This window comes from Cariama cristata, unplaced genomic scaffold (assembly GCF_000690535.1).
Source record: "Cariama cristata isolate BGI_N322 unplaced genomic scaffold, ASM69053v1 scaffold745, whole genome shotgun sequence".
Lineage (NCBI taxonomy): Eukaryota > Metazoa > Chordata > Aves > Cariamiformes > Cariamidae > Cariama > Cariama cristata.
In genome coordinates this window covers 4,370-31,500 of record NW_009617845.1, presented here as the reverse complement: position 1 = coordinate 31,500, position 27,131 = coordinate 4,370, and the positions used below count along the sequence as shown (strand labels likewise).

General features: G+C 38.3%; 1 protein-coding gene across 1 annotated transcript; it reads left to right on the top strand.

Annotated features, from left to right (window-relative positions):
- On the top strand, positions 1 to 27,131 carry TGFBR1 (transforming growth factor, beta receptor 1). Its single transcript, XM_009700637.1, has 10 exons — positions 1 to 77; positions 1,944 to 2,026; positions 2,518 to 2,769; positions 3,173 to 3,415; positions 9,349 to 9,579; positions 16,223 to 16,390; positions 17,072 to 17,228; positions 23,407 to 23,531; positions 24,206 to 24,336; positions 26,446 to 27,131. Exons 1-10 carry the CDS (start codon positions 1 to 3, stop codon positions 26,569 to 26,571), a joined length of 1,593 nt encoding a protein of 530 aa, XP_009698939.1. The 3' UTR covers positions 26,572 to 27,131.

The window sequence follows — 27,131 nt, the reverse complement described above, 5'->3', positions numbered from 1 at the left end:
ATGGGCAAGGATATTCCAGTTTCGTTTCCTCTCCTCCTGGTACGGGTTGTTGCTGAAGATGCTGAATTAGTTTTCCTGTTAGTAAAATATGGAAACTCACTGTTAGCCACTCGAGTTTGGAAGGCATGAAGAATTGTAAGTGGCAAGAGTAGAAAGAGGGCTGAAGTATTTTTAATGTGGGGGTTTTTTTAAGAGTGTGTCCACTAGAGAGCAGCAGACCCCTGTATTCCTAGAAGCTTTGGCTATTCACCTGATGAGACATTGTTTTCTACTTTTAAGGGATGGGGGAGAGTAGCTTCAGAAGGAAGTAGCGATGTGTCTGTGCCAGGGAAACCATTTCGTTGTGTGTGAGGGTGTACTGTGTCTCGGCAGGAGACCAGAAGATAGCGGCATCAAACTGGAACAAAAGTATAAAATGTATCAAATCTCACTGGTTGGGAATTCTGTAGCAAAAGAGAGTTGGGAACAAAATGCATGAGGAAGGTAAGACATCGAATGCTTTATTTAGTCGTAGTGGTATCAGTGTGTCTCTAACTTCACAAGATCAGGAAGATGAGTAAGTATAGCAAGGTCAACCCAAACCTCACTTTTCACTTCAAGTAACTCAGCCTCTGTACAGTGACTCAATGTCAATACGTCTTGCTGAATATCTGTCTCTTACTGAGGCATTCAGATGCATGCACAGTTACGATGAGCCAAGAATATTATTTAAATAGGAGGAAAAAAGTCATGGATGAAGCAAGTGAGATAAAGGCCTGCTTGTTAAGAAAGTCGAAGGCAATATCAATGTGTGAATATTTTAGGAAAATTTTAAAGGGTTAAAAAAAAATTGTTCAAGTGTAAATTACTGAAGATATACCAACAGAAAATAACTATTGAATGTTCTTATAGTTAAACTCCGAATAATAAGACTTTCCTTACTTTTCTAATGGGAGATGCAGAATTGCATCTTCAAAAAGTGGTACTGTTAAGAAGCTTTACCTTCCCCTGTGCCAGTTCTCATTTCATATACCTTCTAATTATTTTTTCAATAATCTTCATACTAAACAAAGAATTTTGCAATCCCATTCATGTTTTTCTCTCTTTTTCTGAGTGGGCTGGTGACTCTCTGAAACATGGGTTATCTTTCTGTAGTGGATCCTAAGGACTTTATATCTTTATTGTAGCAGTAGAGATTGATTGGCAATAATTTGGTTTGATTCAGAATCTTGGGGGAAGGAGGTATTTTCAGAGAAATGGATACAACTCTGAATCAAGATTTTGAGATGGAATATGTATTAGAGATCAGATCGCCATTTATTTAAATCCATGATATGCAATGATAGAGAGGGGTGTAAAATCCAAGGCAATTCAGGTGGTTATCTTAAAACTCTTGAATTTAAGGGAAACGTCAAATTTCAGATCTTGTGACAGCTTTTGCTCTGTCACCTGTTAATCCTCACACCTTTGGTGTGAGATTTTGTATCTACTCTTGAAAGAGGCTTGTTTATAGCTTAGTGCATTTTTGTGTTTTGGGCATGAACGTTTAAGATTATAAATTTGTCTAAATTTCTGTATTTTAGTCTTTCTGCAAGCATGTATACAAGTTCTGTGCTAGCTTTTGCTCCTCACAGATGAACAAGTGGAGTTAGAGCTTATTGATATTTTTGTTGTTGCTACTGCACTGTTTTCTGTCTGACTTTGGTCCTGTAAATGCAGGAAGGAATGGAAAAGGAAATTTGAAGTATTAGTCTTCCTTCTTCAAGAACTTCTGCAATTTAAAGAATGAAACCTGATCATCTCTAGACATGATTAGTCTGTCACTCCTGCTTCCCTCCCCATGCCCTCTCCTTTATTAGTGCAACGGATAGCTTTAGTAAACCAGGAACTTGAGTAATGTAAGGCAATGTTTTCCTGTAGCTTCATAAATAGCAAATGTAAACTATATTCTGCTTGTGTGAAAGGGTGTGTTCTCAGGTCGTTCAGGGTTTGTTTTTAATGAGGATTAAGCCTTTATATGCCCTTGGTGCAAAACTTAAGCCATCAGGTAATGGATTAAGTATTAACCTTGGGTAGTGAGCAGCACCCTTTTTGTCACTTACTAAAGCTATCCCCATGGTTATTGTGGAAAAAAATGGCATTATTTGTATTTGGTGTGAAAATAGCAGAATTGCATGCTGTAGAGGATACAGTGTTATTAAAACATCTAGATCTTTAGTATGAGGAACTGTAATGGAACTTCTTTACCTGGAGGAACATGTTGGATTGCAGCCTTTCTCTTTTAATATGTAATTGTATAAGGAGAGATTACTTCAGCTTTTAATTTGACTTTCTTTCATCTGCTCATCTCCTAATTTTTTTGTTGTCCCACTAAAAAGCCTTGTAGTGTTGTTCTTAGTGTTACAGTTCTGTGTTTATGTAACCAAAAAGATTATAGGCCTCCTAGTGTTTTCAACTTTTATTTCTTTAGTCATTCAAGTTGTTTCTCAACTCGGAATATGTACCAATACTAACATTAATGTTTTTTTCTCAATACAGCATTACAGTGTTACTGTCATCTATGTACAAAAGACAACTTTACATGTGTGACAGATGGGCTGTGTTTTACCTCAGTAACACGAACTGCAGACAAAGTCATACACAATAGTATGTGCATAGCAGAAATAGATCTGATTCCCCGAGACAGGCCATTTGTTTGTGCCACCTCCGCCAGAGATGGAGTTGTTACTGTGCCTTATTGCTGTGACAGAGACCACTGCAATAAAATAGAACTTCCAATTCCAACACCAGGTAAGGATTTTTTGACACACTTGATTTTTTTTTTCCAATTTTTTTTAAACAGGAAATTCTGTAAGAGCAGAAGCTTTGAAGTTGTAGGTGAATTTGAAGGCCTATAGTACACCTTGGATTCTGCAAATAAAATTTCTGGAGATTCGGAACAAGAAATTAAACTTTTTGCATAGGGATGTTAGGGCCAGTTTTGAAGACTTCTATGCAAGTTAAATGGAAACTGTGAATAAAGCACAGTTGCTTTTGTCCTTTGTAATACTTATTTTGATTCTTGAAAAAGTTGCTGTGCAGAAGTTTTAACAAATACATTGAAATGATTTGAAGAGCACTGTGAAATACAATAAATTTAGTTTCATAAAAAGAAAGAAGTAGTTTTACCATTTTCTTTTATTTTTGCTGTCAGGCCCTACTCCAGGAAAACCAGCTTCTAATCTAGGACCTGTGGAACTGGCTGCTGTCATTGCTGGACCTGTCTGCTTTGTCTGCATTTCACTAATGTTGATTCTATATCTTTGTCATAATCGTACTGTAATTCATCATCGTGTGCCAAGTGAAGAAGATCCCTCACTGGATCGTCCCTTTATATCGGAAGGAACTACTTTAAAGGATTTAATTTATGATATGACAACTTCAGGCTCTGGGTCAGGTAATGTCACACTTCTAGCAGTATTTACTCTGTGTTTAAGAGCCTTGTAAGGCATCAAATTTTTTTAATATTGTCAAATCTACTTAAACTTATAATTAACTAGAGAAATTACTAGAAAAGCTACTTCCATGTAGATTCATTCAATATCAGTGAGGATTCAACATATGGAAATAAGTGAAATAAAAAACCACTGAGTTGCTGCTACTGTTCTTCATCATTCTGAGAGTACAGTCTGATATGCAGGGAATATCACAGTCAGCTATTGTAAATGGTTTGTTTCCTCTGTTAGTAAGGCTCAGTCATTTTACTTTTTTGTTTTGCACAGCATATCTAAATTATCTTCTGTGCTTTTGAGAACTTGTGAATTTTTTTCTTTAGTTTTAAACTGAAAATTCATTTATATCTGTAGCTATTGATATATGAAGAATATTCTGAGTTAATATTTTAGCCAGTTCTCTCCTTACAGAAGATATTGGTTCCATTCCAAATAGCTGTTTCTGAGTATAGAATGGATGCAGTATGCAGACCACAGCTGAAGAATTTCTGTCCCTTGATTTCACAAACTTTTGTTTTAATTCTGATTTTAACAGATATTGTGCTGGGAAGATGAGGTAGTAGTCTGTTCACTGCATATAGTCTCTGCTGTCATAATCCTGACATAGTTGCTTAGAGGATTGTGGTGGTCTGTCACAGAAATACAGTTTTATAGGGGTTGATGTGTCAAATAAATCATTGTATGAATTAATTCATCTCTGGTCCCTGTTAAGGAGTGAGACATCAGATTGTGTACTGCAACCTCTTATCAGCCTTCTACTATTAAAAACTTTAAATAACTTAATACTGCAAATTATTCCTACAACTTGCAAATGCATCTGCTGAAACACCCATGCCCTTTCAGAGTACTTTCTGCAAAGAAATACTGGTGTTTGATTCTCAACTGCTGAATTCTTTAATTTCCCAGAATTGAAAAAAATTATAACAACCCAAGCATCTAGGTTATGTTTCTTTCCCAAGGGCAGTAACTGGTAAAACTGTTTAGAATCCATTGCTCTAGCCAGTAAAATCAGTGTAACTTGCTGAACATGTTTGGAATATAGGTCAAAATAAGTCATCTGTAGTCATATCTTCACTGAAGAAGGTGAGGTTGCACCAAGTGTGTAGGCAGTTTCGTTTCAGTTGTGAAAGTTCTCATGTGTCCAAGTAAGATTTGATCATGAAAGGGTAAGCTGCTCTGTGGTTAGAACTGGAGCTTTAGTAGCTTGCGTTTATCTCAATTTTCTCATTTACTAACAGTAACTAAATCAAATAATGAAGAACTTCCAATATATTGGGCTAGAACTTGATTAATGCAAATGTTGAAAAAAATTGTAACAAAACCCAAGTTTTCTGTTGAAACTGTGTGGAGTGGTACTTGTTTTAAAGTGCTGTCTGGCTGATAGTTCTCTTTTAACATCTGTGGATAATCACAGCACTTCTGCCACTTTCTGCATGGCTGTTTTCCCACTCTTCTTTAGATCAGAAGTCAGGCCTACGATAATGTTGATTCAGACTTAGTTGGTCTTTCCATTTGTTATCAGGAATATTCCTTCATTTTCCTTCTGGCCTTCTTCCCATGTTTGAAAACTTTGGAAGTACTTCTTCAAAATAAGCTCTTGAAAAGCAGGGAATCCCAGTTAGAAGAAACTTAGGATTCTTCCTCCAGAGCAAATGGTTAGAAACTACTGACTCCTCCCTTGCCTATTTGCAAATTACACTTAAAGTAAAAGCAGTATGCTGGGGGATTAACTTAGTTTTCAGAGCTTCAGGACATTCAAGCTGGTCTAGACTCCCAGAGCACCTGACCTACTATAGTATTTGAGCACTGGCTACTGATGGCTGCATCAGAGGAAGAAAACCAACAAATATGGTTGGATTTGACTCTCCTCTAAGGAAAGCTCTTCACTAGTTGGTTTTTATGTTTGAAAGGCAAAGTCTTTTTCCCTGTAAAAGAAGACTGAATGTTTCCTTAAGAGTGATCTTTTAACTTCAGCTGCAGTGGGTTTCATGTTGTTCAGCTGTTTAAGACAAGTATTAGCCTTATTTAGTGTTCTATACTTGCCTTTTATTATGACAGTGGGATAGGAGGTGCTTCAAGTACTTGTTTTCTGTACTGTTGGCAGTGTATATATTTGCAGTGATTTGTATCACTTCATCTAAACATTGGTCAATGACTATATAAATTGACAGTGCCCTAGCACTTGAACTGGTGATTTTCTTGTGCCCTGAAATACATGTGCACCAATTGAATCTCACTGTAGTGTGTATTTTAATCCAGACTTTGGTACAGTTCATGTAAAATAGAAAAGACTGTGCATTTATGGAATAAACTGGGGGTGGGGAACAGTGTCACTGGAGGGAGAAAAGTCAGAGCTGCTAGTTAAAATAGTACTTAAGCCTGTCAGAAACTGTACTGTGTGAAAGGGAAGCTGTTGGAATGAGAGGTTGCAAGAAACACAATGGAAATCTGGACCTAAGAGGCACAGCTAAGGAAGTGTCTAGTCTGGTGACCTAAAGTACATGTTCTGCTCTTAATTTCATGCTGAGGGACCAAAAGAGCTTGTAGTCAAATAAAAAGGATTCTACCAGTTTTGTATTATGGTATTCTCTTCAGAGAATACATATAAAACAGAAGTGATCAAAACTCCAAAAATTAGCTTTCTACTCAGATGAAAAGGGAAGTACAGTTCATCTTCTGCAATGATGAATAGTAAGCTGTTATTAATTATTCAGTCTTGACTTCTGTTAGTATTGCAGTGTTGTTCCATGACGGACAAGACCTGAAACAGCTGGAGGTTTGATGAATTGATGGACCATCTAAAATAGATCCTTCTGCTGAAGCTGCAGCTTCTAAGAGAAGGATTTCAAAGTCTCTTGGAGCTGAGAATTATTTCCAGATCATAATGCAAATCTCTAAATATTGACTACATGTTGTGTAGACAGATTGGGATGCCCAGCTGTTCCTCTCCAACTCACAAATGACAGAGTAACTTAGGTGCGAGGAAATAGGAACAATTGGCTAAAACAGAAGCTTTGGTTGTTATGGTAGGTGACTTGAAGCAGGAACTTAAAAGTGTTTAGAAATGCAAATGGTCACCAAAAAATCGATGTAAAGTCAAGTCAGTTGAAGTGAATGTAAAACTCCTTAAAAACTTATCTGCGGTTCATGGAAGCTTGAAGGGAATGAGATTTTTCACAGCTCATGGTGTTGTTTTTTTAATTACTTTTCAGAGGAATTCATCTGGGCAGAGACTTACGCACAAGAACATGAACAAGAACGAAGTTCTTGCAGCTGCTTTTTTTGACTATCTCTAGTGCTTTAGAACTTAATTCCCGATTTATCCAAATCGGGTACAAACTTCTTATGCATTGGACAGTTATTGGTCTAAACTAATCAGAGTATAATTAAGATATAGAAAAGGAAAAGAACTCTTTTCTTAAACTCTCATAAGGCTTGAGGATACTTTTGTTATGATGGTGAAGGGTCCAGGGATAAATTGGGTGACCATGGCTGAACACAGGATGCCAAATGTTATAAGCTGCTGTTGAATTTAACATGGGCTTGAATTTTTCTCATCCTCCTGATTAGCAAACTGGCTGTCATCTTTGTTCGTGCACAGTTAAAAGAAGCTGTACTCCAAGAGCATGAAGTACAGTAGTGCCTAATGTGTATGTCAAAGGCTGACGTCGTAGGTATCTCCAGTGAGCTACTTTTCAGGCAGTCTGGTTTACAGTAAAGCAGTTACTCAAGTTCCTGGCGATGCAGGGCTGTCTTTCCTCTGTGGCAGAAAGAGGAGACTGCTCAGTTGCAAAAAAAAAAATCTAAGGAATTCTTACGGGTGTAGGATAAATATGGATTCTAATCTTGTCTTCTTCAGCAGCAGTAATAAGAGAAAGCACAGTTGCAAAAAAAGCAGAAGCAAGTTGAATCTTGTAAATATTGTAAAAATAAGTATAGGAGCAAGGATCACAGTTAGCAGGGTTTTTATTGTACTGTGACATGTTAATGTGATGATTGGGGGTTTGTAATGTGAAATTGAAATCCTTCATGTCTGGAGGGTTTAGAGCTTAGTATCTGTTCAGAGGTTAGCTGATATCCTTGGACATCTTTTTTAAATGACAAGGGATGTTTATAAATGGTACAGCAAATTGAGAGCAGTGCATTTGAAACTGTACAAACACTTTTCTGAAACAGCTGTAGGAAAAAGAAAATATTAGGCATATTGCCCATTTCAAGTATACAAAATCAGCTTGCATTTTAACATCTGCCAGTGGATTTTGCAGTAGTACATAAGTGCTAAGGAGGAAGCTTTCTCTGGCCAACAAAGTTAAATTTTACATTTTCAGGGTTGAGTTTGGTCCTGTATTGTTGTTCTAGTCTGGCCTCTTCTGCATTTCAAAAGTTTGTAAAGAATGCAACTTAGGCTTTACAGACAAGCCTTTATAGTTTGGGCACACAGCACAAATGACCTGAGCACAGCTATTACAGCAAAAATTTTAACTTTCACAGTAGGAGTTACTGCAGCACCTGACAATGATTAAATCACTGGTACGGTGGCCCACTCTTTCACCTTCCTTTCTTGAAGTAGGTATATTGTCAGCACAGATGATGCAGAAAATTGCTGTAGGTCTGGAAGTCTTGAGAAACTCTTCTGAATACTGCAGTATTCTAATTTGCACTCCTCAGACTGAGACACAAGCACGGCAATGCTGCTGACCAGGTCAGATGTCCTTCTGGTGCTGTATTAGCAAAGAACACCCAGAAATGGACAGGAACTAGTTATTTGAGCTGTTAGTTGGGATTTATTTTCTATAGCATAAGGAAGTACAGATGTTCTTCTATCAACTATTGGAACAGTGATTATGGAGTAATAGATTACTTCTTAAAGTGTTAGATTTAAATGAAATAATCCTATACCAGAAGAGCTTATTGTGAGCAGATAACCTGGCTGATGCGTTCATCCTGCAGCGTAGTATCACCGCAGAATTCTGCGGCAAGCCTTGCAGTTACAGCAGGAAAGATTTAAAATAAACAAAACCCCACCCTGACTGGGGGATGCCAGTGCTTGATTGTATAAACTTACTGAAACACGCTATGAGGTGCTGTGAGTTGAGAGCACATAGATGTTCTGAAGCTATAAAACCTTCATCAATGTAAGGATTTTTCTCAAGCGTAATTATAGTGAGGGGCACGAGAGTGGCCTGTAAAATGGGAAGCTTGTGTTACAAGGATGTTTTCCTATTTTTACAGTGGTTTGAGAGTACTAACAGGCTATGGGCATACTTGGGCATGAGTGTGAACTTTTGACAGTCAGTGTTGCTGATAAGCATGTTTTAACTTAAAAATACAGAGTCTTATCTAGGGATAAATCAAGTAAATGAATTGGTGGCAAAAGTGCTCTTGCAGTGCTTTTCCAGGAGAGTTATGGGCAGATTTGTAAAAAAAAAAAAAAACCAAAAAAAAACCAAAAAAACAAACAAAAACCAAACCACCACATCCAAAACAAAAAAAAAACCAACACAACACAAAAAATCTTGCTCAATCTTGGTCCTGTTTGCTTCATGATTTGTTTCTTCTTTTTCATTAAAATAAAACTCTATGGCTCAATGACTGTCAAAATTCTAAACTGAAAGGACGTTTGTGCCTTCTTTTTAACAACTGTAGAGGCAGTTTGGCATAGTGTCTGAGTACTTGTTTTGCAGACCTTTAAGGTTGAAGGCAACATCTTACCTGCATGCTTGTTAGTAGTTCAGAACAAGCTGTTAAAATCTGAAGAGAGTTTATGTGCATTCTAAGAGATATATCTTAATGGAATACGGATCTTATGTTTAGTACTTATTAGAAGTTGTTATTGTGTATAGTGATGTTTAAGGTTAATGTTAAATCTTCTTTTTAGGCTTACCTTTACTTGTGCAAAGAACAATTGCAAGAACTATAGTACTTCAAGAAAGCATTGGTAAGGGTCGCTTTGGAGAAGTCTGGCGAGGGAAGTGGAGAGGAGAAGAAGTTGCTGTGAAGATCTTCTCTTCAAGAGAGGAACGCTCATGGTTTCGTGAAGCAGAAATTTATCAAACAGTTATGCTACGACATGAAAACATTCTTGGATTTATAGCTGCAGACAACAAAGGTTAGTGATACTATGAATTCATTTTGCTGATTCTGTACCTGGTCAGAATAGATGGTGAATGGAGGGGGAAAATATAAAGTTGTGAGGAACCAATTAAGAGCAGTAAAAAATAATGTTGTTACTAGAGTGTTTCAGGGTTTGGCAGGCTTTTCATAGGTTTAATCAAGGAAAAAAAGTGCATTTTCCTTTTTCTGGAAAATATGCTTTGTTTAAATCTTAAAAAAAAAAATGTATTGGATATTTAGTGAAGTGTAATTTCTACAAGCAAGTTAAAACACTAGCTGAGTTTTGTATCAAAAAGGAGGTGCCTTATCCTCTCAGCCCACACATCTGCTGAATTCCCTAATGGGCTAGTAAGATAGATGTGTGGGACCAGAAGAGATCATGTCTAATCCTGTTGTCCTAATATAAGGTAGGAGGTAGAGGATTCATTTTTAAGGCTAAGATATGAGAAGTTACTCATTTAGAACTCCAGTTAGAAAAGAAAACAGAAAAACACTATTAATAATTTGTTCCTAGTATTAGAAAACTGTACCTGTTTCCTGAAGCTTTCCTGATAAGCCCTTTAAGTATCTACTACGAGGAACAGTTTAACTGTTTTTCCAACTTCATTTGTTGTGCTTTCAGTCAGATGAAAGTTTCTTGGGTTTTTCTGCAGTCCAATTTAAGACACAAAAATTTTTATTTTCTTACATTAAGGGGAGCTAAAACATTATGCTGTTTCATTCAGTTATTTTAATCTGAAGTTACATGTTTCGCCACAAATGGCCTTTGACTTTTTTGTGAAGAAAGCATTAACAGCAAATTCTGTCACCTTAGGGAGGAGTCAAGAATCCACAGACAGCCTGGATTCTTAAAGGGCTTTTGGTTTTGTGAGAAATTCCTAAATGGTTTTAGTGTAGTTGAAGTATATGTGTAAATAGAGCTCTGTTTAATTATCACTAGATTAATTTCAAGTTTCTATATCTATATAAATCTGTAAAATAGGAACAGAACCCAAGAGGTTATGCAGAACACTTCCCTCTTCCAGGAAAGGGTTACCTATAGCTAACTTGCTCCCAATAGATGTTTGTGCAGCTTGTTCACCTCCCAAGAGCTTGCAGACCTACAGCATACCAGGCAACTTTTTCCTGCAGCTTATTATGCTTACCATTAGAAACTGTCTTACTTTTATGCCTAAAGTTGTACTGGATATTAATAGCACCTGCGAGAGCTTGGATTTGTTCTGATAGACCTACTGGAGTATCTGGAACCTGGGTTTAAAATTAGTAGATCAGTTGCATTAAAGACATAAATGAAAATCCATCTCTGCAGAAGCCTTAGGTACTGTCTCACTTAAAAGCATAAAGGATATATTGCAATACTTTAGCTGTAACTTTTAACAAAATCTAACTGTGGTTAAGTATACCTGTCTCCCATTTTGCCCCAAACCCATAGACAGGTTGTCTGAAAAATACATTTGACTGCTGTGCAGAGGAGGTATGAAGAAGGTTTCCTAAATGAGTGGGTTCCTGAAATAATTTCCTGATTGCTAGCTCAGATTCCAGATGCAATAGGTTGGAATTCCATTTGACTTGGTTATCGTTATGTTCCTTGTAATATAATATAATGTGATATAACATTGTACCTGGTTTCTATTGTTAATATGCTGTACATACAAAGAAAAAATCCTTAGTTGATAGATCGTGTTGTTACTTGAGGCTTTAAGGCTTTAGGGCAAGGCTCTTCTGTTTTCCTGAGAACTAGTTGGTAATTGGTTTATGAAAAATGGATAAAGATGTGTTGAAAATGCTGCTATTCTTGACTCTATTTTCTAACAGTGTTTCTGTCTCAGCAGAGGTGGAAAACTGGATTATTATTTTTAACTCGCCAATGCAGAATTCTCAGTATAACCTTCTGCAGTCTCTCAGTGAGGAAATACATATGCACCATTCTTTCTGGGTTAAGCATGTAGAAGTCCTGAATGCTGAAGGAGGTTAATTCTTCAACTCTTGTTTAGAATACTTCAGGCCACCTGTATCCCATTGAATGGAAGAACATGGAGGGGCTGTTATGGAGATGGCAGACCGGCTAAACTGGAAGAACTATCACGGTAGTCTAGAAGGAGCGAGTGTATCACAACATGGCTTTAGAGACCAATGGCTTAAAAACACCAGTAGGTGCCGGTGCTAACTGATAAAGGCTTATTGGGTGCCAGCTGCAAGATGAAGTATTGGCTCACAGCAATAATAGTAGTGAAGGTTTTGCATCCATTTCTATATAGGGTGGACTGAATGCGTTCAGGAGTTACTACAGCCTAGCTGGAATGCACAAAGTCATTAGACTGTAAGAATCTGACTGTCTGAACTTGCAAAGATGACTATGATAGCAGCACAAGGAATTCCTTGTGCAATCCCAATTCAGTGCTCACTGAAATCTTCAGTGATACATGGAAAAGAATTCTTGGGAGTGGGTTCTTGTGTATCTATCACAAATGCTGAGGACTCATATCTCCTGAAACGTGGTTGGTAGTGTAAATGTGGGCCAGTGTCATGCTGCAATTCTAGCTACTAGTAAAGGCATTAATTAGGTCTCTCTTAACACAACTACTGGGGAACATCTGGCTGGCCGTTGTAGTTATAAAATTAAGGAAGTGCCTTCAGGTAGAAGGGCACATGTATAGATTAGAAAGTGTTTACAAGCGCAGATAGATCAGCTAAGTCAGTGGCATTCAGCTCGGATGGTGGAGTCATAAAACCTGTGACTGAACTATTTGTCTTCACTCCTTGTTCTACTACACTGTTTAGACATTCCACATGCCTTAATGGCACATTCTCCTTCTCTGCTTCCCCACAGCTGTATGGTGTTCAGAAGGTTACAGGAGCTGGTCCAACCTGTCTGCTTTCCCATCCCCAAATTTACTGGGAAATAGGTGCTGCTGTTAAGCCAGCTTGAAGACTGAGAAGCACTGAATGATTTTAACTGCAGTTGTGTTCTGTCTGGCTAGCATATTTGCGTTCTGGGTAGCTTTTTACTTAGCCAGGAGTATATGCTAACTTTCAAATACTGCTAGGTCAGGGAAATTACTTTCTGGGCCATGTGTTGCCTTGTTTTGAACTACCTAAACAGATAGTTTGGTTTCTGGGTGGATTTTTTTGTTTGGTTCTTTCTAACCTAGTTACTTAATTGTGAAGTGTATCAGGGACTACTTATGTGCACTGTTCTACTAGCAGAAGAGCAGTGGCAGCTACCTCTGCTTACAGTACTAAAGGTTTCCCTGGATTAGCTGTCTGTAGCCATAACTGTCTGTAGTCATGTTACAAGTAAGGTGAAGTCTTGTACTGCGTGCTTTCAGATAACTTTATGCACTAAAACACTTTAGTCTCTCCGTTCCTTCCCCTTAATTGAAAGCTGTACTTCCCTAGGTGAAAGTTTTTTGTTCAGTCAGACTACCTTACATGGTAAGAAGATCCCCAAGAATGATGTTAGGCGATATGCTGCAGAGAAAGGAGCAGAATTCCTTCCTCTTGGGAAAAGTAGTATTTGAGCCATTTATTCTTTTTGAAGCTCTGACTTTAGCCTGAGAAGAAGGAATTTGACTGGAAGATCTTGCTAATCTACACTGCTCAAGTGCTTTACATCAACTTAATCAGATGACTGTCTTGATGTGATAGAGTCAAGCTGTTTCACTAACAAAATACTGGTTGTCTTCCAGCCACAGACAAAGGTGTTTTCCCTGACATCTCCCTGAATATCTCCTTTCTAAGAGTTTTCTAGTTATAGGTCCCATCTGTATCTGATCTTTTCACTGCTTTTTCTTCTGTTTTTTCTGTTACATGATCTGCATGGCAAAAAAGGCTAATGTATCCCACTGTCTGCTTTGAAACACTTTACTACATGACACTAGAGAACACATGCAATTAGGCAGTTTCTGTAACTTCTTTTAAACATTCATCTTGGAACGTAAGTCTGCTGTTCAAAACTCTTCTACCAAGCAATACTATCACACCTTAAGACCTGGTATTTGGTTTAAAAACAAGCATGTGCCAAGTCCAAATTTTTGGTTTGCTAGTACCAATGTGAAAAAAGCATTTTTCACTTAAGTTTCAATTAAGGCTGAATTCACTTGATTATATATTTGATGAAGCAATTGTGATAAATTCCTTTCTTCAAGAGGCAGCTTGTCTAAGATGGATGTTGCTTGGACTTCACTAATGTTTTTCTCAAACTGTAATCGGTCTTCTAAAAACACATCTGAAAGCTGCTTTACTCAGAATTTAAAATCTTGTTGGAACACCAGAAGAAAAACCTTTTACTTCTGAGTGATTTTTGATGGTCTATAATACTTTCAGGTTTCTTGCAAACAGATTAAATAACCATAACTAATCTCTTAAATAGGTTTCCAAGAATATATGCAAGTTTTTAATGTTCTTGAACATTCTGAAATTGCTTGAGATTCTTGATCGTGGTGTGTATATGAACTAAATAAATTGGGTTACCTTGTCATGGAAGACTGTGCTACTGTATGTAATTACTGCTGAGTGTAATTACTTTTTCTTACCTGATAATGCAAATCCTGTGATTGAAAGCTTCATGGCAGATGCTGTTTACTGGTTTTGGAGCTCTTTGACTATAGGTGTTTGAGAGTACCTTTTATATGCCTGTGAACACATACTTGTTTCTAATGGTTCTGTAGAACTGGTTCAGTGAAGCTCATATTGTTGGATTGACTTTTCAGGGACCATAGTTGACTTTGGAAAAAGTCACATTTGATAGTATGCTGAGTTCTACGAGTTCATGCTCATATGCCATATGTGAAGTAGCAAAAGAAGCAGCAGTCCTAACTGTAAAATAATTTAAGATATTTTTTTAAAAAAAATCTCTATTTTCCCTTTTTCTTTTTAAAAAAACAAAGCTTAGGAGTCACCTCTGTGGGAATATTATAAGAAGCTTCCCACTGCAATAGCAGCTTTCTAACAGGTTTTTTTTTTCTGGTTAGAGCATTTGCCTGATTGCTTTTGCCTGTTTAAATTAATGATTTAGTTGAGCTATTCTGTGAATGTAGCAAGGCAGAATTCTCTTTCCATTATGAGAATTGTTTGAATGTAGATTAGACTTTTATTTCCCTACTCTGAAGCATTTGGTGGCTTTTTAAATAATTTTTAAAAATTATTTTTAATGGCATCATGGGCCCTAGAGACATCCAAGTAGAAGGGATGCTTAAAAGCTTACCCATCACCACCTAAGTGCTTATTTAAATATAAGCACAAGTACTTCTATAGAGGTAGTCTCTCAATCTGTAGATAGGGCATTTTTGTACCTCTGACTTTTCTGGGCTAATCGTGTTCTTTGAAGGGAGTGGAGAAGGAGGGGAAGGAAATGTAAGAACCTCGTATTTGGAAACTAAAAAATTTTCAGTATGTTTATCATAGGAGCTAACTTCTGAATTTGCTTCTCTCCTTCCTATTCTTCACATTTAGTTCTTGAGTATGCATTTTCATAATCCTTAGGGGCTACCACATAATGAGATCTCTTTGGCTTGTGCTGAGTTTTCTCACTTGTTCTTAGGGAATAGTGACTGTATAATTCAGGATAGAAGTCCAACTGAAATCTTTTATGGATAACTAGTCTTCTAAAGAGATGAAAGACTCTTCTATGAAAGTAGCTAGTTGTAAAAACACTTACCAGATCTGCCACATGAGAGTGCCTTTTATAACAAAACGAAATTGGAGAACCCGTTTGGTGGCAGGATTGTTCTTTTCTGGATATGTTTCTACTTCTTAGGTAAAAAAAAAAAATGCTTTTGCCCCCCTCTTGATTTGAATTCCTTTAATAGTCTTCTCTCTGACTTAAGCTTCAAGGCATTTTTCATCCACTAGTTTAATAAAGTGAACAATTTCCTTCTTATTTGTCATTTGTATGCCTTGGGATATCTGCAACTGTATTATGGCTTGTCTTGTTCTTCATACTTCAGTGAAAAATCATACAGCAAACTGGTTTTCTCATAATTGGTGTTTTTCATTCTGTTTGCTCTTGTGCCTCCTGGAAACCTCAGTTTTGGCCAGCAACTTAGAGGTCACCAGAGGTGGCATTTGTTTTTGAAGTAATGTGTCCAGTTGCTGCTTGCAAGCTGCTTCTCCAGGAGGAAATAATCCACCAGCTGCCGGTAACTGTGGAAATTGTCTCCCAGACTGAGGCTGGATAGGTTATAGGAACACTGAAGGAGGCGGGGGTGCAAAACTTGAAAGGCCTTTTTTTTTTTATAGGTAGCCTGGACAATACTGTACTAGACCAGTACTGACAGGATTAGTTTTGCATCATGCATTCAGCACTGTTCCTCGCAAGCAGAAAAGTTATGGAAAGGGAGGGCCTGGCTAATACCCTGAATAGTTCACCTCAGAATCATAGTGGCATGTGTCTTTTAGTTTAAATAAAAGAATACTCACTAAGCTGTTCAGAAAGTCTTGCGTGATAGTCCCAGCCCTTAACAGAAGCATTTAAATGTTACAGGGATAGCAGTAAAGATTTAAGAGTCTCATTGGCTGAGGCTACTTGCAAAATGTAATTTGTACTTCATAAGCATTGTGTAATATTTTGTGGCATATATTGTTTGCTTGTCTCTTGTGTGTGTATGTGTGGTATTCACGCCAGTGTTATTTTGCAGACAATGGCACATGGACTCAGCTGTGGTTGGTGTCAGACTATCATGAGCATGGATCACTCTTTGATTACCTGAACAGGTATACAGTAACAGTTGAAGGAATGATAAAATTAGCTTTGTCTACTGCCAGTGGTCTTGCTCATCTTCACATGGAAATTGTTGGCACGCAAGGTAATCTTACAACTATTCAACCTGTCATGTGGGTAATACTGTAGTCTCTAAAAATTACATATATATAGTTCTTTCTACTATAATTCTCTTAATTCAGCCTTTTCAGGGTGTAGTTGCTTTGCACATAGCTACTTATGTGATGAGAAGGCAGCTGAACTCAGCAGATGTACAAGTTAATCCCTTGTGGAGCTGACTGAATTGAAAAATGTCTGTTTGAGACCTTTGATAACTTCTGAACTAATGAACTTCTTTATTTGGAAGGGTTTTTTTACGTTCCTTTCTGTGGTATATCCAGGTTTTGTGATGTAACAATCCTTCCTACAAAACAGCTATTAAAAGGTATTAAGTAATGTTGCCTGTAGTATCATCTTAACTTTTATTTGAGACAGCACTATGGATCTACTTCCAGAGATATTAGAAACTTTTTGTGGCACATAGTATGTGTATGCAATAAATACTTGCAGGAAGAGAGAAAGGAGCAGTAGAGCAGAGTAATATGGTAGACATTTAAGGTACTTTGGACAGCCAGCCAGTCCACAATGATTGATTTCAGGAGTTACCTTGATGCACAGAAAGCAGCAGAACTGGAAGGAATTTTGTAACTTCAAACAAAATCTGCATGAGGCTTAGAATAAAAGCAATTCTCTTTTTTACAGATGTGGTTTTTTTTCCCCCTTACAGGCAAACCAGCGATTGCCCACAGAGATTTGAAATCAAAAAATATATTGGTAAAAAAGAACGGAACATGCTGCATTGCAGACCTAGGACTGGCAGTTAGGCATGATTCAGCTACAGACACAATTGATATTGCCCCAAACCACAGAGTGGGAACAAAAAGGTAAATTATTAACATGATGTATCAGGCAACTTCTATAATAAAATGCTTTGGTTTTGTTTCTTGTCCCATATAGAAGATATTTTTGTGGGTACAAACACAAGCAGCAGGAAAATGTAAATAATGGCAGGTACAGTTCCTAGGCACTTCTTGCCAGCTGGTAATTTAGTTAGACAGTACGCACTTAAAAAGCGTGTTGAATCTTGATATCTATTACTAGCATGTGTAAAATACAGGAAAACTTGCAAAATATTGTAGGGCACAAGTATATATTAAAACAATTAGGAGACTTCATGAATGACAGTTCTAGAGACTTCACTGCTGTATCTTTATTCTTTTTGCCTTGTGTTGCATGGAAATGTTGCTTGCAGCCCAGTCTGGAGTGTAAGACAGGATATTGTCAGTGAAAGTAAAAAGCCAGATCTTTTTTCAGTGTGAGGCCTACGTGGTAGAACATGCAAGGTGCAGAATCTTAGCCGCAGGCTTTCATGAGATCATAGTTTTGAGAGAAATACAAGAACTGAAAACAGCAGTCATCTTTGTCATCTAATGCATGAATGGAATTATCAATGGATGAGTCAGAATACTCTCTTTCTTTTAAAGCCTGCTTCTGAATTTGGAAATACAGATTTTCTTGTCCTCAAAAGAACTCAGAGCTGTTTAACTCCATCAACACAAGTGCAGTTAAGCTTATTGGCTGAACCTTCAGACAATAATAACTGGAAGCTGTTCTGAAGAGAGTGATTTCATTTAGTAATCTGTGCAGCTATACAGAGATAGCAGCACTAACAGTGAACCACAGCAACAGATCTGGGCAACTTTTTGTCCTTTTGAGGCCTATAGGTTTAGTGATACGTCAAACTGAAGTTTGTACATCTGTCAGAGAAATGTGTGGAAGACCAGTGTTTCAGGGCTGTACATGATTAACTTCAGCATATGCCCTAGCAGTATTGAAGACAATTCTGTGTTGATGTTATCCAATCTCCAATCCATACATAAAAAAATATTATATATGTCTTTAGTGAGTGATACTGTGGGGCGGGGGGGGGGGGGTGGTGGTGATTGAGGTTTTACAATGAACTGGGATGCCCCTCTGCTGTGGCTTTTTGGAAGAAAACAAAACAAAAAACTACAAAAAAACTCCTTTTTTAAGGCTCTATGAATAAAAACTTTTAGAACATGTACTGAAAATTTATTTTGCTGACAATTATATCACAGAAATTACTTTGTTTTAAACTCTGCCGTACTAGTCCTTTGCCGACTTGACCATTTGTGTGGTATTTTTAGATGAGATTTATTTTGTGAACTACTAGATTACAAAGTACTGGGCATTATTGCTTCTCAGTCTCTAGTAATCATTGGTAGTAAAACAGCAGACTGCTTTGGAATTTGTTATTGCAAACTTAGCTGTGTGCAGGGCGCATACCACGTATGATTTAGTACTTTCTACTACACCTACATGCAGAGAAAAATGATGTGCAAATCGGTTGCTTTCTTTAGTCTTTGGCGAAAGCATCCTTTCAGCTGTGTCTGTAGATACTGCTTACAAGATCTCTTCTTGCATAGATGCCATTAAGTTGCTTGTTCATCTGCCTTATACTTCTTCACAAGGATAAAGCTGTAGTAACTTGCTTGCTGCAGTGGGCAGTAGCAGCAGGACTCTCTTTCCCACTTTAAAGACATTAGTCACTTCTAACTCTCTGAAAATTGTTCATTTTCATAAAAGGCTTGGTCCCCTCTTCTTCCCTCTTGTGCATTCTTAGCCAAGTAACTCTGTACCTCTGATTAATTTCTCATAATAAAGTCAGATCTTACCTGTTCAATGACAATTTTAACTCCCATTGATTGCCACTGCTGATACCTCTTCTGCACATGGAAGCTCTGTGTGCAAGTTCAGGGAGATTTGGCTAAGTTTATATTTTTCTAATGATTGTCTGCTATAAAAAAATGTATGGTCTAGGGAGCCAGCAAGACTTGCTCATGGGCGAGTGATCTAGGTGCTGAGTGAGACTGATAGTCCTTCTCTCTGACTGAATGAATCTTTAAGCCTCTGAACAGAAAATAATAGCTTTACCAGAGGGTGTGAACCATGTGTTTTCACAGCTCAGCCTGCAACATAAAGCAGGGAATGTGAGCTTTAAATAGAGAAGGAAATAGAATCCTTCTCTCACTCCCTGAGGGTAGTTTAAAAAAAAAAACAAAAACAAAAAAAACCCACAAAAAACAAACCTCATTCTCTTTTTTTTTTTTTGAGAAGTGTGACCCAACTGTTAATTTTGGTAGTTGAAGTAGACTGTGTTTAAAAAGTTTGGCTGCGAATTCCACCTTAACAGGGGTGCTTATCTGCAGTTTAGGTAAACCAAATATGAGCAGAATTCTAGCTATGTTTGTGGAGAACAGGCTTGGTGAAGGGAGATGTTGTGTATGGGGCCTGTTTGATGACACCAAGCTCCCTAATGTTGTACAAGAAATTTAGGCAGCCAATACAGAGATGTTGGATTAAAATGGGTGGGGGGAAGAGGTCAGCAGGCACCAACAGTTTGGCAAGACCATGCTTAACGTAATTCGTAAACTCCTCTGTAGACTTATCCTTTCATTCTTGGAGGGTGCTGAGCTGCAGACCTTGTTCAGAAGGTCAAAGTTAGGTTCTGGAGAAAACTACTCTACATAGCAGTGTGTTTCCAATATATAAGCTGACAAGGAGATGCATGTTTCTCTCCCTTTTGTCTGATGGCCGTGAAACGGCTAATCTGCTAACCGCACTAGATGACCTTCTTGCCTTTCGCCTCTCTTGTTCCAGCAATAATCTCTCAGACTTTTTGAGCAGTCAGTCACCATTCTGTGTTATGGAAGCCAAAGCCAATCTAAATGCATTGATGGAGGATCATGGTAAGGTCAATTTGCCAATAAATTAAATGGAAGTCAAATATGGGAGGGAGGATTTTTTTCTTTTGAGGGTATGAATTCAGCTCCATTGCCACATTCAGGCCTCTTACGATCTTTTCTGCTAAAACCCTTGTCCTTGGGATGATTTACAGAAACTGAGACAATCTTCCTCACTGCTTGTATAAGTGATTCTGGCTGACAGTCTTGCAATACAGTTGGGCTCTTTGGTGCTTTTCCAGCTCCATCACTCTTCTCATCCCCATGTGATCTTAAGATCACATTCTTTCTACTAGACTCAGAGTTGATCACTATACTGTCAAGTACATGAAGTAGCATAAAAAGATTATCCAATAATGCAAAATTACCTTGGAAAGCATTAGAACACCCACCACAATCTTGCATTCTTGATTAAAAAGTTTTTGATAATTTGGCCTTGTCTATATCAAAGATTGTGATACATGTAAACTTAAGATTCTGCTTCCATTCAGTAAATACTGGCAAAGTAAACCTTACGTTCCTGTTCAGACAGTTGTTTGCTGCTTGTTCTGTATTTATCACTTGTGGGGAATTTATCTGCCTGTACAGTGCTCAGGAGAACTCTCATGTCAGCAACCCTTGTTGAAGTTCTGGACTACTGGTTGTGGTTTTGCTCTTTTGTTGATAGCCCTTGCTTCCTTGTATGTCATATGGAGAGAGTTCTAAAAGGTCTGATAGTCCTGAAACTTATTTTAAGTAGTGTCTTGTGTTCTGTCTACCATCCCTGGTACTAAGAAAAGAAAATCCTAATATTATGTTGATTAAATGAAATTGTGCATAGGCTTTTGTGGCTGTTCCAGAGGTTGAGCTATTGCCTGACATGGTATTCCATTCCAGTACTCTATGTGTGTTGCTTTTTTACCAGTTAACTGTGTTCTCCAAAGCCCTAGTATTGTTGCCTGCTTCATTAATATGTCAGCTTGAGATTGATGCAGTGATGTGGAGAAACACACTGAACTCTGCTAAACATTACATATTGGATTTAGCTGCCAGAGCTATACCAGATTGAGGGAGCAATGCTACAGCTGATGTTGACTGATGCAGCAAATACCATTCATTCTTTCCAGCAGCCAGCAGGGATGCTGCTCTCAGTAACTCTCACAATGCAGTCCACACTGACACTTTGCTTGATGTTCCCACATTAGGCCTGTTCACTAAACAAGGTAAACTTGGATGCTGTGACCAGTTTTCAGTCCTTGTTTCTCAGTTGAAGGTCTGTCACAGATTTTTTTCTGTTGCAGGAGATGTTGATAAAGTAAACTTTTCTTGTGAGCACAGTTGTTAATGTGTAACCCAAATAGAGTTTACTGCTCAAAGAAAAAAAAAAAAAAGCCTGGTGTGGTTTATGGTGGGACTTACAGACAGTATGATGAAGAATCAGGTACTGCAATGGTAGGGAGCCTTTGTTCCCAAAGAATCCTTAACAGTGCTAGTTTTTTAACCAGCCCTTCATCTCTATTCCCTCTCTAGTCTTGTTTGGGGATGTTACAGGTGGCTTCTCTACCTTGGCAGATTCCAGGAGCTGGGGTTTCCTCCTCCCTGGCCTCTGGAGCCCAGCCTGATGTGTCCAAAGGCCTGGGGCTCTGTCTGTCCCAGGCCCATGGATGTGGCAGCTGCTTTTCCTGCTTGGGATTCAACCAGTAGTGAGCCTGAGTGTACACAGACATACAATAGCGACAGAGCTGATTACACAGATTGCTACACACCATGTGCTGTCTTCAACACCCACATAAAACACTGTCAGAACTTGTATAAAATATAAGTATAGAGAGCCAAGTCTCCTTCCTTTTCAGCTGATCAGGAATGAACTTCATTAGTGAAAACACATGCTCCCTTATGTAGCCTTACAAGCCCATGCATGTTTATGAATCCTCCAACTATCAGTTCAAACCCTTGGTGTGTCTAATGCCCTCTTCTGTGCTCCACAGATCTCCTACTCACCAGCCAGGCTGCATGCACAGTAGCAAACAGATGCATGTATTGATATGCACACCTACGTGTATGGATTCCCTTGAATACCAGTGCAGGCCCTCCCCCTGTCAAACATCCCTGCCTGGGCCACCTATTTGCTGGCTAGACTAGCTTGAAGTTTGCTAGTGAATTACACCCATGCATATCTGCCATGCATGCCAGACTTGAGGGAGAATACAAACCTTCCAGCCCACGCCAGCATCTGGCACCCAGGCACATAGACCTTATGACCTGTGATGCCCTCTGGTGCTGAGAGGCCAGCTCATCGGCTTCTCTCATCCCAGTTCTCCCCTGTAGCTGGTACTTGTAGGCATGTGAAGCCTGTGACCCATGGTCCTACTTCAGTGGCTGAAGCAGAAACCCTCATGTGCCCCAGTTGCTGGCACCAGAGGTGCCTTCACCTACTGTCTGACTGCAGTTGCTGACCCAGAATTCATGCTGATCCTCCCACAGTAGCTCCAGATACGTGCTCTTAGGATCTGCAGTTACCCTTCCAGCTGCTGCTGCTGAGACCCTCCTTCTCTCCAGTTGCTGGCACCCCAGGCCCAAGGACAACTTCATCCCTTATTTGACTCCAGTTGGTAGCTCTGAATTCACTCGTGCCTGCCTCCAGTTGCTGGCGTGCAGTCCTTAGAGCACATGTGCATGTGGGGTTGAGAGTGAGCTTGCATAAAAAGATAGGATTTAATAAGAAGATAAGATACACTGCGGTAAGCAGCTGCAGGGTTTGGTCAGACAAGCATAGTGACTGGCAACTATTTATGCAACTGACCCCTTTGATATTCTTTATCTAGCTATTGCCCCACTTTTGTTCCTCCCAGTTACCCTTCTCCTAAACATTTCTTGATAAGCATTGCGTAGTCCCACAGGCCTCCCTTGAATATCCACAATTCTTGTGTCCTCTTGTAACTGCTAATAAGTGGACAACAACATCCAGACTGGTCCTCTCTAAAGCTATACCTGGAGTTTCTTAATAGCCCAGCAGTTAGCAACTGGAGACTTTTGGTCTTTGTCGTTGTCTCTGTTATCCCATGTCTATCAGGTCTATGGCTCTGTTTGTTGTCTCACATCTTACTTATTCCCCCTATTGCTTTGCTTGTTCCTCTCAGTTTACTTCTTATGCTCTTTGCGCTGAAATGTCTTTGATTGGATAACCTTAATGAAGCAGATTTTCGTCTGTCTCCTTTTCCACATAAATATTTTAATTTGATTTTGAGCTGGTCAGTAGCACTGAACTTTCTCTACAGTATTTATGAAATTAAATGTTTTCTTTTTTTATTGCAAATAGGTACATGGCACCTGAAGTTCTAGATGATTCCATAAATATGAAACACTTTGAGTCATTCAAGCGAGCAGACATCTATGCAATGGGATTAGTGTTTTGGGAAATAGCTCGGCGATGTTCGATCGGTGGTATGTGGCAATCTTTACAAAATTGGACATACTGAGGAATTATAAGTAACTTATAGAACCTGAATAAGTTTGAGTAAACAGTTTGCTCTAAAAATGGTGCAAGGTAATAGCCAGTATGTCTCAGACTTTCTAATTGTTAATCCTGTAAATGGTAACTGGTTTATTTGACCTCTTTGTAAACTGGTGAACCATACGTGTTGAAGACAATAGGAAATATCCTTGTCTGTATTAATTTTTTTCTAAAACCTTTATACAGAGGGGAGAAAAGGGTGAAGTTAAATGTCCTTGAGAACAAGGGGCAAACATCACAAGTAAGGGCTAGCTAGAATGTGTTCAGATAATATCCATACCTTATTTTAAATAAAACATGCTATTATACATCACATGCTTCCAAGAAGTTTGTCTTTAGTATAGCATATGAAAGATTTGACATAGCTTTCATCTTTTCCAAATATATAAATTTCAAAATTAAAAATTCTTCAAGGGTAATGTAAGCACTCCCAAGGTATGGTTAAGGATTATTTTTTTAATTTATTTGTCAGTTATTGTAATGTAACTTTTAAAAATGAAAACCAAAAAAGAAAATGGTAGGGTACTGATAAAGAACACAGTAAAAAGTGAAGAATATATAATTTAGTGTTAGATAAAATAAAGCTATTTTCAACCTATTACAGGAATCCATGAAGATTACCAGTTGCCATACTATGACCTCGTTCCTTCAGATCCTTCTGTTGAAGAAATGAGGAAAGTTGTGTGTGAGCAGAAGTTAAGGCCCAATATTCCAAACAGATGGCAGAGCTGTGAGGTATTAACTAACCTTGCTAAAGCTGCTTTAACGGACACTAGAGTTTTTATTGATTTCAATGGCTTAAAAATTGTGCTTGTTGTTGAAGGGAGAAGGGTTGCTTCTAGGAGAACGTAATTTCATTCTGATCATTGTGGCTTTATTGAATGTCATCACTGATGCTTCGTTATATGCTAATATTTAATGCAATTTTACAAAAACTAATGGCTAACCCTGCGTGGAGGATTCTAGGATATCTTCCTATAAAGTATAGGTGAGGCTAATGTAAATTAAAGCTAGCCTGAATTATATTATGTAGGAAGCATCATTACAAATAAATTGCACAACTGGGGGTTGTACTGCATCTGGCTGGGATTGAGTTAACTTTCTTCACAGCAGCCTATATGGTGCTGCGTTTTGGATTTCTGACCAAAACAGTTTGATAGCACACTGATGTTTTAGCTATTGCTGAACAGTGCTTACAAAGCTTCAAGGTTTTCTCGATTTCTCACTCTGAGTAGGCTGGGGGTGGACAAGAGGCTGAGAGGGAATGTAACTGGGACAGCTGACCCAAATTGATCAGAGGGATATTCCATACTGTGCAATGTCATGCTCAGCAATAAAACTGGAGAGGGGGTAGTTTTCCAGGGGCTGCTGTTCAGGGACTGGCCAGGTATCAGTCAGATGGTGGTAAGCAATTGGTTTTGTATCAGTTGTTTTTCTTTGTTTTGGTTTGGTTTTCCCTCTTTGCCTATTAAACTGTCTTTGTCGTAACCCACAAGTTTTCTCACTTTTGCCCTCCTGATTCTCTTCCCCATCCCACTTTGGGGTGTGAGGAGCAAGTGGCTGTGTGGGGCTTTGCTACCTACTGGGGTTAACCCACAACAGGGATAGTAAAGATAAATAAGCTAATCAGCTCTGTGCCAGTTGGTTTACAACTAAGCTAGTTATCTCTTTCAAGAAGTGGACTTGCTAGTTTCAGCTCAATACTCTGCCAGCATAGCAATACTGATTGTTGGGACACAAATGGTATCTTAAACAGTGCTGTGCTGCCTCATGCGAATGCTTGCTTGGAACTAACTCATGCAGGAGTCTTTGGCCAATCATCGTGTAGTAAAGGAATATCCTACAGACTGGCCAAAATAGTAAATGCCTTTAGGAATTTTCATCCGAAACTGTGGTGGCCTTAGTACCTTGTGTGTCTCAGAATTGGTAATGTATGCACTTACTGAAAAATGAACACAATTATTAGGAAGCTGAGACTTGCCAGCCAACTTTGTTGATATTGCTTGATCTAGGAACCTAACTAGGGCTAGAACCAATGCTTTCTGATTTAGTGCTTAGGAGAATAGCTGCGGTAGGCTACAGTAGGAATAAGAGATTGATAAGATATGATGTATTTTAGATGGAAGAGGGAACTGGGATGTGGCACATGTGAAATGAATACATGGGTGAAGGCTTGAGATAAGAGATTGGGCAAGAGAACACAGGTAGGAGAGAAAGGCAATGATACACACCAACAGGCTGTAGAGTCATTTTTTTTAAATGCTGCCATTCAATCCTGGAAACTTAGCAGCTCAATGTAATACAGCTGTGAGTGTAAAATCTTGGAATGTAGTTATTACTTTGTCATCATCAGTTTTTGTTATTTGCACTGTTTCTTGTGTAGTAGCATTCACAGATTTCAAAGAATGGCTACTTGAAGGATAAAAAGACTTCAGACACTTTCAGAGTTATGACAGTTTCATTTTGAGGAAGACAGCTGATAAACTTCTGAATTGCTGTACATTGAACTAACTCCTTAACTGGAGGTACAATAAAAAAGAGTGTATTTTTGTCTAATGCGAAAATTCAGAAAACAGTTACAAGCTACTAATTTTTTATTAAAATATTTTTGCATGGGCTGAAATTCTACTGAAAAATACTAGTTCTGCTCTCCAGTGTGTTAAAGAATTTTATTTTTCTGTAAATAAAGTAAGAATTTGAGTATTTTATACAACATACTCTTCCATGCAGCTGTAGTACCAGTAATAGACTTCAGAAACGCATGAAGAGGCTTAAGCAGAACAGAGGCTACATGAGTTACACTGAAATAGCGGTACATATAATTTACTTGTCTTTCCTTTGCAGGTGTTACGAGTAATGGCAAAAATTATGCGAGAATGCTGGTATGCCAACGGAGCTGCTAGGCTAACAGCTTTGCGCATTAAGAAAACATTATCGCAACTTAGTCAACAGGAGGGGATAAAGATGTAATCCTGGATTTGCTACCGAAGAATACTGTAAAAATCCGTATCTGCACCAGAGTGGCATGTTAAGAAGGTTAATTGTTCTACCTCATTGGGAGAACAGAAGGATATTGCTGCCTTTTAGTACTTCATAGGAACGTCACTTATTAGGATTTTTGTGGACGTGCTAGTTGGGTCCTTTCTGTGCACTATGAACCTCTTTCCCAGGTTACTTACAAAACATTGTGTAGTCTAGTTCTATTTTTATTAACCTATAATTTTTTTATTTGGAAAGTTGATAGCTGGTCTTAACTTCTAGTTAACTGTGCTAAAAATAGGAGGTCACTCTTAAAATGGAACTGGTTCACTATATTGTTCTAGAGCGCATTGAAGCAACTTTATTTCTGACTGGTACATCGACTATTCTGAATCACTGTCACAGCTCTTTGATTCAGATTGTGGATGTACTGTTGGAGTATACTCTGCTAGCTATTAAGGTAGTATATCTTTTGGACTCTTACCTTGACTTACAAATTGACCTCATTTAGTTGTGGGAACATAATTTATGCAACTATACTTTATACATGA